At 41.0% G+C, this 13,558-nt stretch overlaps 1 protein-coding gene across 5 annotated transcripts in view; it reads right to left on the bottom strand.

The window, feature by feature from the left end:
- The window catches only part of SLC9C2 (solute carrier family 9 member C2 (putative)), a 100,301-nt gene that overhangs the window by 51,598 nt on the left and 35,145 nt on the right, over window positions 1-13,558 (bottom strand). For 4 of the 5 annotated variants that reach the window (XM_050767721.1, XM_050767710.1, XM_050767744.1 and 1 more), the window contains 2 exons: window positions 5,193-5,361; window positions 2,601-2,682 (listed from right to left, as the gene is read on the bottom strand). In XM_050767721.1, coding sequence (XP_050623678.1) covers window positions 2,601-2,682; window positions 5,193-5,361 — 251 coding nt within the window. The remainder of the gene's footprint in view (window positions 1-2,600; window positions 2,683-5,192; window positions 5,362-13,558) is intronic. The other variant, XM_050767753.1, reaches the window with a different exon arrangement.

Genomic DNA, 13,558 nt, shown 5'->3' with positions numbered 1-13,558 from the left:
CTTTCAATGTAGATAAACAGCCTTATATTGGAAGAGGATGCCATGGATGACTTTCATTACTAAAAAGGAAAAGCCAATGCCTAGCTTCAAAGCTTCAAAGGACAGACTAACTCTTGTTAGGGGCTAATGCAGCTTGTGGTTTTAAGTTGAAGCCAATGCTTACTTACCATTCTGAAAATCCTAAGACTCTTAAGAATTAAGCTGAATGTATTCTATCTGAGGTCTAAAAAAGAAAAAAACAAAGCCTGGATGACAGCACATCTCTTTACAGCATGGTTTATTAAATATGTTAAGCTCACTATTGATACCTACTGCTCAGGAAAGAAAGATTCCTTTCAAAATATTACTACTCACTGACAATACACTTAGTCAGGCAAGAGCTCTGATGGAGATGGACAGGGAGTTGAAGCAGCCCAAGTATCAAGGAGTCATTTTGACTTTCAAGCCTTATTATTTAATAAATACATTTTGTAAGGCTACAGCTGTCATAGGTAGTGATTCCTCTGATGGATGTGGGGAAAATCAATAATAAACCTCATGAAAAGAATTCACCATTCTAGGTGCCATTAAGAGCATTCATAATTCAACATTAATAGGAGTCAGGAAGAAGTTGATTTTAACCTTCACAGATGACTTTGAGGGGTTCAAGACTTCAGTGGAGAAAGTAACTGCAGATGTGGTGGAAATAGCAAGGGAACTAGAATTAGAAGTAGAGGCCGGGCGCGGTGGCTCTTGCCTGTAATCCCAGCACTTTGGGAGGCCAAGGCGGGGGGATCACGAGGTCAGGAGATCCAGACCATCCTGGCTAACACGGTGAAACACCGTCTCTACTAAAAATACAAAAAATTATCTGGGCATGGTGGCGGGCGCCTGTAGTCCCAGCTACTCAGGAGGCTGAGGCAGAAGAAGGTGTGAACCTAGGAGGTGGAGCTTGCAGTGAGCCGAGATGGCGCCACTGCACTCCAGCCTGGGCGACAGAGCGAGACTCTGTCTCAAAAATAAATAAATAAATAAAAAGAGCCTGAACATGTGACTGAATTGCTGCAATCTCAGGATAAAATTTGCATAGATGAGGAGTTGCTTCTTATGGATGAGTAAACAAAGCGCTTTCTTGATATGGCGTCTACTCCTGGTGAAGATGCTGTGAACATTGTTGAAAGGACAGCAAAGGATTTAGAATATTTTATAAATTTAGTCGCTAAAGCAGTGGCAACAGGTTTTGAGAGGATTGACTCCAGTTTTGAAGGAAGCCCTACTCTATGTAAAATGCTATCAAACAGCACTGCATGCTACAGAGAAATCTTTCATGAAAGGAAGAGTCAGTTGATGTGCCAAACTTCTTTGTTGTCTTAAAGAAATTGCCACAGCCACCCAATCTTCAGCAACCACCACCCTGATCTAATCAGTCAGCAGCTATCAACCCTGCACCAGCAAAAAGATTGTGAATTGCTTAAGGCTCAGATGATTGTTAGCATTTTTTTAGCAAGAAAGCATTTTTTCATTAAGGTATGTAAATAGTTTTCTTAAACACTGTGCTTTTGCATTATAATTGACTGCATTACAATGTAAACACAACTTTTACATGCACTGGGAAACCATATAATTTGTATGACTTGCTTTATTGTGATATTTGTTGCATTATTTTTGTCATATGGTCTGGAATTGAACCTGCAGTATCCCCAAGTTATGCCTGATAGGTAAATCTCCAGTAGTCTGATCAATTTTAAATACCCGGACAAAATCGGGTCTCTGTAGCAGCAAAGCTGAGGATCAGGCCATGGCATATTGAACTATACTAAGGCTCTGCTATAAGACTTTGCCTAATCTCACCCCAGTTTTCCCCTCTCCCCTTGACCCTACTGCCACCAAGTATCTTATGCTGGATTTCTCTACTGAATGTGTCTATTTGTTATTTTATTATATTTATGCATTTTATTGTAAATGGCCTGAGATTCCTTTTAGAAATAACCAACTGTGGCAGAGCCTGCTGTTATCTCCCAACATCCATTCTCTTCTTCTTCCTTCTGCCAATAGAATCTCTAAGTTTTGGCTGATCATATCGCCAGCAGGGAAAGATGGTATTTCCCAGCTTCCCTTGCCCATGTGTGTCCATGTGACTAAGTTCTGGCCAATGGAATGTGAGTGATAATGATATATACAGAGGGAGGCTGCTTACCCTCCATTGCCACACACCCCTCCCCCACCATTTCCCCTTTCTAGTTGGTTGGATTGTAGACATGGTGGTAGTGAGCAGGCTTCTACCCTGTGGACAAGAGTAGCACCCTAGGGCATGGAAGAGCAATCAAAGGAACTTGGATTTCTTAACAACCTTGTAGAGTAGAACCATCTCACACTTCTGGACTTTTTGGTGGAGGGAAATAAACCCTTCTGTCTTGTTTAAGCCTCTGTTCATCTGGCTTTTGTTAAACTGGCTGAACCAATATCCCAAGCAATATGCATCTAAAGATATGAATAAATGAAAAATGAATAATTTCTAAACCAATTCCTTGAGCTTCATGAGAAACGTGCCCATGACACCCAACAATAACCTGTTTGTATTATTCTCCCCAGCTAATTCATGAATGAGACATATACTTTACCTAACTTCCTGGCTGACTGAGTCATCACGTATGAATTTATTCCCATTGTCAATAATGATACTACTTGCACATAGAGTATAAACTAAAAACAAAACACATAAATAGTTAGAACCAAAATATTAAATAAGTACTCCAACAGCAATCATTGTTCAATTAGCCACCAACAAAATTCTATCAATATCTTAATCCACATTTTAAAATCCTGTTTCTGACAAGTCAGTTAAGGCAAAAAAGCAGTTTTGTGGACATTGCCTGAACATACTACACTGGGGCAGACATTAATTTTCAATCTGAACGAGGAAAACAATAGACTGGAGATTCTATGCTAAGGACACTGAGGGAAGAGCTCTCCACAGTTGCCACTCCTGGCAGCAGTCATGCAAAGACAGCACAGTGGTAGCCATCCCAGGCATGGCTGTGGAAACTGCAGGGAGGAGAGAAAGCCCAGCAACCGCAGGCGGTGGTGACTGTGGGCAGCAGAGGGATATGTGCCTGCCACCAGCATTTACTACAGCTGTACCAGAGGTTCTGAAGGAGAAGGCAGGAGCTGTGGTGAGGCCTGGAGAGGTGCTGTGTGGAAGCAGAAAGATAACCAACATTTGTAGGCCATGACTTTGCCATTTCTTAGCCATGTGACCGGGGGCCAGTTAATTTAACCATCACTCTGAGCCACAGCATCCTTCACTGAAAAGAGGAGTTAACAGTAATTTCTCCTCCAGTGTCTCGCACACTTAACTAATAACAATCACCTGAAGTGCTTGTTAAACATACTGACTCCGCTGTGGGTTGTGATTGTGTAGGTCTAGGGTGGAAGCAATGGGACTCTTAACACCAGACAGAACTAAGAAACACTGTAAAATGATGCCCAGGTGCTAGTTAACTTCTCATTGACTTGGTTTTAGGCCAATTCCTTGCATAAAAGAGAATCGAAGGAGCTGTAATGTTGATTATTTTACTATTCTTTTGGAGCATGGAAAGAACCAAAGTCTTTGCAAAACCACTGGTTATTTGAACTCAAAATTAATGCCCAGATCAGACCCGTGGATATAAAACCTCAGAAAAAAATGTGGTGAGGAATATGAATATGATACTCCATCAAAAATAGCACTTCCTGTTTGGAGTTAGGGCACCTGAGGTCTTTCCCTCTTCTGCTACATACAGAAGGCTACCCTTTGATTGGATTTCTCCACATGCAAGACGGAGACGTCAATAGTTGCTCCCAAAAAGAAGGTATTAAATAAATACTGTATTCCTGGGGCCTTTGGGACAGCAGCAAAATAGTAAAGAAGAGAAGTTCTGGGATGGAAATTGGACAATAGCAACAAACTCTGTACATCTACCTCCAGATTCCTCGGTAGATGAGTCAGTGCTCTTGAGCTCATATCATTCAAGAGGTTTTCCCCCTCCCAGAAACAGATTTGGGGTTTATCTTATTAGAAGGTAATGAGAGGCTGATCCTGGAGATTTCTAGCAGCTTCTGGAAACTTCTCTAGCTAGCTCACAGTGCTGTCACAAATGACAAAGTACACTGCCAGCAGTTGCACTGGGCTCTTTAATCTTGCCTGCACTGTCAGATGCAGCCACCACCAGACTCCCCAGAAATCCACCAGCTAACCCATGGGGAAAGGCTTTGAGAAAGAGTGGAAAGGAAATCAAGTTTTGTTTTGTGCTACAGATGATGGAGTCTTTGCCCAGAATTTTTCGAGAAATAAATTTTTTAAAATTAGCCCTAAAGACATAAATCTAACTAGACCCTTAATTTAAAAATGTATACAATATTTCTTATCTTGGTATACTTACCTAGCATTTCAGTTTTTGTTCTAAGAACTATAAGGATTAGAATGCTCTTGACAAGAGTATTGTTTTTTCATGCTTTCTGGCAGCTATTGAAAAATAGTATTTGTACTCGGGTCTGGTGGCTCACGTCTGTAATCCCAGCACTTTGAGTGGAGGCCGAGATGTGCAGATCACTTGAGGCCAGGAGTTCGAGACCAGCCTGGTCAACATGGCGAAACCCTGTCTCTACTAAAAATACCAATAATAATAATCCAGATGTGGTTGTGCACACCTGTAATCCCAGATACTTGGGAGGCTGAAGCATTAGAATTGCTTAAACCTGAGAGGCGGAGGTTGAAGTGAGCCAAGATCGTAACATTGCACTCCAGCCTGGGCGACAGAGTGAGATCTTGTCTCACAAAAAAAAAAAAAAGAAAATAGCATTTGTCTGTTCAATAACATTTATTGAGCATTCATTAAGTGTCTGGTATTTTATTAAGCATGATCTCAATTCTCAACTGAAAGTTGAAGCTCAACAAGGCTGGGGAACTTCCTCAAGATCACCCAGCCTGTGAATGGTGGAGTCTAGATCAGAGCCCCAGTGTATCTAATACCACATCCATAACTACTCCATGACTTGGTCCCTTTCACATTCTTAACATAAATAACGTTCTGCTCTGTTCCTTTCTACTTAAAAGAATGCATTTTAAAAATCTAATTCAAAGCTGGTGAACTTTATTACTGGGTTCTCTGACAAGTGGGCAAGATAAGTAAAAATGACAAATATGAATAATCATGAGATATGATCTTTCCTACCATTTGTGGTACGTCTACTTTCTGTTCAGCAAGATTATAAATATCAGGAGCCAAGAGTAAATTAAAAACTCCTTTAATTCCAGACCACGTGATTACAACTCCCCATCGCCAGTTATATTCATAACTTGAATGCATCAAAATAGGGCTCACTAACAAAATAGTAAGCAACCTGTGGAGAGGGAAACATTAAAAATAAATCACACCTTGTTTATTAATATTATTCATAGTTGAAAGCATGTATTAAATACTAAATTCAATATAAAAATTTTCAGGAAAGAAAAAAAACAATGTAATTTATTGTTAAGTCCTTCCAATTTTCTCAGACTAACCAAATCTACTATTTAAATTTTGCACATGACACTCAAGTCTTAAAAAATAATGCTAGAACTTCTAAACAAATATAAGGAATTATCATCAACACTACTGTATAATGTTTGGATTTGGGTAGTAAATTCTCACAGGGAAGCCTCTTCTAAGAATGCCGACAAGCTCATCTACTCCTGAAAAGCCACACATGACTGGATTCAAAATTACAATGGGGGCATGTGCAGATCATGACTCAAATGTAAAATTATTTTAGACACATTAATAAACTTAACCCAACCAAATGTCTATTGAGCTCCCACAAGAATCATAAGCTAAATGTCACACAAATAATTTTAATTTGCACCTTCTTGCTCTCCAGATTACTTTTCTATAGGACCCTGTGCCAAAATTTAAAATCTATCATTAAGGGACTGGCCCTGAGAGAGTATCAATCCTGTACTTCAGATAATTTAGAACAAATGAAATTTCAGCAAAAGTGAAAGCAGATGTGCTCTTAGCCTCAAAAAACTATTGTGTATCAGTTGATCAGCTATAATTGCACAAGTCAATTTACAGAATTCCAGTCATTGAGAAACAGAAAATCTACAATTACCACCTATAATGTATAAAATTATTTGGGCAAACTCCTCTGCCTTGCATGCGAGCCTTCTGCAACATGACTCTTACCAACCTTTTCAGCCTTACTAAATAACCTTTCCCTAAAATATCAGAGTCCAACCAAAATAGAAACAACTTATGTCATTTCCTGATATCAAAAACAGGGAGGCAGAATAGCAAATACTCTGAAGTCAGTCTACCTGTGTTAAATCTAGGCTTGCCTTTTACTAACTGCATAACTACGTAAGCAAGTTATTTAATCTCTCCGTGTCTCAGTTTCTTCATCTGTAAAATGAAGATGATAACAATTGTACTTGCCTCAAAGGATTATTGTGATAATTCAGTTAAATGAGGCAATACTCAGGGCTTAGAATGATGCTTTGCATGTGGTCAGCACTCAATACATAATCAATACATCAATACATAATTATAACTATATATGATACATATGTATTCATACAAAATATTCAATCAGCAATGCTTATTATGTTCATGTATTCCCATTTCTTTATCTTGGCTCATCCTCTCTGAAATATTTTTCTCAAGTCTTTACAGAAAACCCCCACACACGTCAAGGGCCAACTTAAGGATAATTCCCTCCATTAAAGCCTTTCCTCTGGTGACGTGGAACCATCAGTTCAGCAAGATCTCTGGCACTCACTGGCCATTTAACCTTGGAAAAGGTCTTTTGCTTTTCTGGGGTACGATTTCTTCAAAATGTAGAAAATAACAGAGATAAATAATTGGAGATGATAATTCTTATCTCCTAGTGTTGTTATGAAGATGAAATGAGATAATGGATGTATACCTGAGTCAAACAGTGTGCTAAAGCCATGTTTCTTTCTTTATGACCAATCTCAACTTACACATGAGCTCTCATGCCAGAACGAAATGTTAACTTTCAAATGGAATAACTTACTCTTTTCTAGTTTAAATGTTCTTTGGGTATAACTTGGTCTTGCCTATACAAACAGTCAATTCAAATTTCCCTATAAAGAGCAGTTTGTCCTGTTTTCCAAGATGCTCCCCCTGTCCTGCCTTCCCAAGACAGGGTCTGGAAATTCACATAACTCATGGCATCAGGGAAAGGCTTGCAGAGAACATCTATTGATTTAGATGACTTGTGTTGCTTGTGTTTGGCCTTTGGCCCCTGTTCTTGAGACATCTACTGGGAAGTATTCTTGGTCTATTTTTTTCAGCAAGGCCAATGCATGGTAATTGCTCAGATGACCTGTCTCCTCTACCAACTAAATGACCACCACCACCACCCAGCACTGCAGATCCCTTGAGGTCTGCTGCCACTCCCATTCGACCCTAGGTTTGAATGGTCTCCCATGCAGCTCTCCAACTTGGGGTCACTTTGGTGACCCTTCTGGCAAACTCACCAAATATCTTCTGAATTCACCACAGAGGAGGAAAGAACTTCAGATTCCTTCCATGTCAGAAACAGATTAAGTAAGGATCAAAAGTACTATCTTAGGCCTATTGTCTACTTACCATTTCTGCTCAGTAGCCTTAGGCCCATGTCACTCTAGGAGGCTGTATTTTCTCAGAGTTCCAAACTGGAGGTACAGGTGGGGATGTGATGGGAGTGGAGCAGTGTCCTCACCCTGGTCTCAACCCCCTATATAATCAGCAATGTTCTACTTTCCCTTCCTGTTTGTCATATCCTCCATTATCTTCACCATGGCATAAAATAAAATTATGTAACCCGAATCTACCAAGCTTGTCTCTTGATATGAAAAAAGGATATTTTCAGAATTTAACAAAGTCTTCTCTTCTTCAACAAAGCCTGGCTTTCAGAACCATTGTCTCATTGTGTGGTCTCAAAAATATTCACAAATCAAGAGCTACAAATAAACTCTTTATTTTGGAATTTCATCATAAAATCTTAATCTTTTTTAGCTGAATAGAAGGAAGGTCATACATAAAGAAGTATAATACGGAAAAGAAAACACATTCATATATTGCAGGAACAGCACTCCTTTTATAGTGGATATTGTGGTGTTCCATTTAGAATTCCTTTTCGGGGCTGACAGCCCATCCTCCAACTGGTAGGAATTTGAGGATTTAAATGGGCCTGCATGGCTCTGCCTCTCACTGCACATTGCTCTGGGCCACAGGGACTTGCCCTCCTCAAAGTTGTTGCCTCTCAAGGCATAGCCCTTGGCCAATGACTGCATTATGAAGATACAAAGGCCTGTTCCCTTGTCTCAGTGTGGGATGACTCTGAAGGGCCCTTCCAGCTCCACAGTTTCCCATAGCTCAGGGGAGCCTTGAATGAAACTGTGCAGTGGGTCAGTTTCTCCCCTTGCCCAATTCTGCCTTCCACACTTGCCCAATAAACCTTTTGCCAACAACTCTCCCAAGTCTCCCAACCCTCCCTCTCAGATTCTGCTCCCAGGAAATCCAACCCTTCGAATTTGTAAATCTAGCACAGGGCAGGCATTCCACAGAACCCCTCAGCTAGCTATGAAGCCTCATAACACGTTTCTTGTTCCTTTTCTTTTTCTTTCTTTCTTTCTTTCTTTCCTTCTTTCTTTCTTTCTTTTCTTTCCTTCTGTCTTTCTTTCTTCTTTCTTTCTTTCTCTTTCTTTTTCTTTCTTTCTTTCCTTCTTTCTTTTTCTTCCTTTCTTTCTCTTTCTTTTTTATTTTTAATTTTTTTTTGAGACAGAGTCACGCTCTATAACCCAGGCTGGAGTGCAGTGGAGTGATCTTGGCTCACTGCAACCTCTGTCTCCCAGGTTCAAGAGATTCTCCTGCTTTAGCCTTCTGAGTAGCTGGGATTACAGGCATGTCCCACCGCGCCCGGCTAATCTTTGTATTTTAGTAGAAACAGGGTTTCACCATGTTGGCCAGGCTGGTCTTGAACTCTTGACCTCACATGATCCACCCACCTTGGCCTCCCAAAGTGCTGGGATTATATGTGTGAGCCACTGTGCCTGGCCCCATAACATATTTCTTAAGCCTCCTATATGAAGCTTATCTTTCCTTATGTCACAGTTATTTATATATTTATTTTATCCCTCCAACTAGATTTTAAACTTCTTGAGGAGAGGTACTGTGTTTTATGCATCTCTGTGAACCTCGAGACTTCAAACAGCAAGTCCTATTGTATTTACATGGTCACGGTCACTCCTTTTTAGAGAAAGAGACATGGGGTTGCTGTTTGCCTGGGATGGAGCTGGGGGTAAGGGATGTCACCAGAGACCAGGGGGAAAAAATGTACCATATTGTTTGGCTTCCAAGCTGAAAGACTACTTATTTTTAAGGCAAGTTTGCATAGCTGTACAACCAAGACCTGGAAGTATAATTAGCTGAATCAGCATCCTCTGACCTCAGACTAAAGAGTTGATAGGAGACAGTATCTCTATTCTACCCTTAGTTCCAGCTCTTCACACTGGGGAAGCTGGTCAGAGAAATGTGGGGTCCTGCTGATGAATGGCGTATGGATGGGAAGTCTGACAGTCCCTCAGGAGTATGACTAACCTGAGGGACTTAGATACAACAGAGTCTGGACTAGAGCCCCTATCCAGGCAACAGCCTTCAAGGACATCAGCAACTGGTCCCAGAACAGACTTGACCAGATAAAATGAACATCACTGGTCCCTTCCATTGTCACCACCACTGGCCAATCACACATGAAAAAGATCAGCCACTCCCACCCATTCCCCCAAGGACTGACCAATCACATAAAGGACACACACACACACACACACACACACACACACACACACGACTGTAACTAATCTAACAATCCTGAACTGACCTGGGAAGTCACTAGATTGGAATGAATTTACCTGATTGTATGTAAACTAAATCCACTAGAATCCAGCTCACAGCTATATAGTAAAGCCAGTTCTAGAAATAAAATTTCATTTTTTTGAGTACTAAAAATCTAGGCACCATTTTAATAGGAATTAAGTTATATGCCCATTACAACTCTATAGGTAAAAAAATTCATTAAGGTCATCATTCAAGTCAGAAACTAGCCCCTGTGCCCAACGACTATTGAAAAAATTCAGAGCTCCCTAGAAGTGTTGACTGCAACATCGAAGAGGCCAAATTAATCTTTGTCAAGGTGGAAATCAATTATACTTGTTTTTTCTAATTTTGTACTTCATCAAAGTGAAATTCTGAGGTCTGAATTTTTAAAAATATCTTTTAATGAGTTTCATAATGTTTGTTTTTCTGATTATCAAAAATGCAAGCAATCTCACAAATTGTAACTTTCAGTCTACCTTCAAAGATTATTAATTTTAAATATTCTTTAAACATTTTCTACATAACGGAGCTTAACAGATTAGGAATGATTTTCTATTAATCTTAAAAATATACCCACCAAGGGTAAGTGATTTTATAAATGGAAAGTGCAAGATTTTCTTGTCCATAATTCACACACCTCGGGACCTTTGGATTCTTTCTAATTTTTCATCTCTGTGAATATGACTACAATGAAAACACTTTGAAAAAAATCATCATCCAGATTTTTTAAAAATTTTAACAGCTTCATTGGTATACAGAAATCTGCACATATTTAGCATATATAATTTGATGAGCACATTGTCCACTCCACATTTTAAATCACATTCTTACAAGTGGAATACAAACATTAAATCATTAACTATACAAGTAAGTGTTCTATAATACTTGCAGGGAGTGCTAAAAGGAGAACTACACAGTGACAAAGAGTGTGGGAGAGCAGTGCCTCCCCTGGTGGAGGTGGACGGCAGGGACCAGAAGCATGGAGGTTATGAAACTCTCATCAGATGGGTAGTTTTCTTTTTGTCTTTATTTTTTCTTTTCCTTTCTTTCTTTCTTTTTTTTTTTTTTTGACACAAAGTGTCACTCTGTTGCCCAGGTTGGAGTGCAATGGTGCGATCTCAGTTCACTGCAACCTCTGCCTCCCGGGTTTTTCAAGTGATTCTCCTGCCTTAGCCCCCAAGTAGCTGGGACTACAGGCACACACCACTGCACAGGTGGGTGGTTTCCTCCCATTCTGTGGGTTGTCTCTTCAATTTGTTGATTGTTTCCTTTACTATACAGAAGCTTTTTAACTTTATGTTATCTCATTTGTCCATTTTTTTCTTTGATTGCCTGTGCTTGTGGATTATTCCTCAAGAAATCTATGCCCTGCCCAGTGTCCTAGAGGGTTTCCCCAATGTTTTCTTGCAGTAGTTTCATAGGTTACAGTCTTAGATTTACCTATTTAATCCATTTTAATTTGATTTTTGCCTATGATGAGAGTCAGGGGCCTAGTTTCATTCCCTTGCATATGGATATCCAGTTTTCCCAGCACTATTTATTGAAGAGACTGTTCTTTCTCCAATATACATTCTTATCACCTTTGTCAAAAAAGAGTTCACTGTAGACATATGGATTTATTTCTGGGTTCTCTTTTCTGTTCCATTGGTCTATCTGTCTGTTTTTATGCCATTCCAATGCTGCTTTCATTACTATAGCTCTGCAGTATAATTTGAAGTCAAGTAATGTGATTCCTCCAGTTTATTGATTGATTGATTGATTGATTGATTGATTGATTTTGCTCAGGATATCTTTGGTTATTCTGGGTCTTTCTAATTCTTTCTTCTCAAGCAATTCAGGAGAATTGCTTGAGCCCAGGAGTTCAAGACCAGCCTGGGCAACATGGTAAGACCCTGTCTCAAAAAGAAATAAAAAATAAAAAATAGGGTGAAAAGCCTTAGAAATCTGCCTGGTGTTCTATTCTATTGTGATTAAGCTGGTATTCAAACCACAAGACAAAGTTCTTCCCGCTCTTTCCTCCTTTTTCCACAGGCAGGAAAGCCTTTCCCCATGGCCACCACTACCACCAGTCCCCTGGGATTTCTGCCACACCACCACCCATGTCCACTTAAGGCCCAAGGGCTCTTCAGCCAGCTTGTAATGAATGCTGCCAGGCCTGAGACTCACCCTTCAGAGCAGAGGTCTCCCCTCTCGCTCAGGGCAAGTTCAAGAATGCTGTCCAAGAGCCTAAGCCTGGTCTTGGGGACCCCAAAAGCCTACTTGGTGCTCTACCCCACTGTGGCCAAGCTGGTACCTGAAGCCAGCACATCTGAGTCTCCCCAAGGCCCACAGCATGCTACCTGTGTATTGCTGTATTTACTCAAGGCCCGAGGGCTCTTTAGTCAGCAAGTGATGAATCCTGCCAGGTCTGGGTCCTTCCCTTCAAGATAGCAGTTTCTCTTCTGACCCAGAGTGTGTCTAGAAATGTTGTCCCGGAACTAGAGCCTGAACTGGGGGCCTCACAACTCTGCCCAGTGCCCTATTCTGCTGTGGTTGAGCTGGTATCCAAGATGCAGGATGAAGTTCTCTTTACTCTTCTCTCTCCTCTCCTCAAGCAGAAGGAACGAGTCACTTTCATTTTTCTGAGCTGCGCTGCCTGAGGTTGTGGGATGGGTGGCACAAATATTCCCCCAGCCACCCTGTCTGCTGTCTCACTAGGTCACGCACTGCCCCGGTCCACTGACTCTGAGCCAGAACAGCATCAGGACTTGCCTAAGAATTGCAGTCCTTTTATCCTAGACTGCCTTCCAAGTTCACTTAGTATCCCAGAGCACTTTAGCCCACAGTGGCAAGCTTGCCGAGAAACTCAAGTTCCTCCCACTGGAATGGGCACTTGCCCTCGGCTAGGACTGGTCTAAATATTCCTTCTGTGGGCAGGTGCTGGCTGAGTTCAGCACAGTTTTGCTTTCCACTGTTACAGGGCAGCACTAGGTTCAATGCAAACTCCCGCAGTCGCTGTGGTCCGCCTTCTCCAAGTGCACAGATTCTCTCTCTGCACCACACAGCTGCTTTGTCGGGGGAGGACAGGGGAGGGGTGGTGTCAGCAATCCATGACTGTTTTTCCTACCTCTTTAGTGCCTCTTTCTGCAATATGAATTTTAAAGTAGGTACTGTGATCACTCACTTGATTTTTGGTTCTTATGAAGGTGCTTTTTTGTGTGCGGATAGTTGTTAAAACGTGGTGTTCCTGCTGGGGGGTGAGAGGGATGATCAGTGGAGCCTTCTATTCTGCCATCTTGCTCCATCCTCAGTAAACATTTTAAAAGCTAAAATGCCCTGACTTTGTCCCCCTTCACAAATCCCATTCCCCAAATGAAAGTAACCACTCTTAAGGGGCTGATGTACATCCTCCCAGGTGTTTTCTTAACTCACAAAGGCATTCATATATGGGTTCTTTCTCTTACTTTTTTTCATACTTACCTCTCTATCTTCATCTCCTGCTCTCCCCTCTCTGTTTCAGTGACCAAGGCCTCCCTGCTGTTTATTGCACATACCAGGCTGGTCCCTCCCTTAGGGCATATACAATTATGAGTCTTTCCTCTTGTATCTGCCTGGCTCCCTCACCTCTTTCATATCTTTACTCAAATGTCACTTTCTCATTGAGGCCTACCCTGCCCACCGGGTTTGGATTGCAGCTT

Source organism: Macaca thibetana, chromosome 1 (genome assembly GCF_024542745.1).
Source record: "Macaca thibetana thibetana isolate TM-01 chromosome 1, ASM2454274v1, whole genome shotgun sequence".
NCBI lineage: Eukaryota > Metazoa > Chordata > Mammalia > Primates > Cercopithecidae > Macaca > Macaca thibetana.
This window is presented reverse-complemented; position numbering and strand designations above follow the sequence as displayed.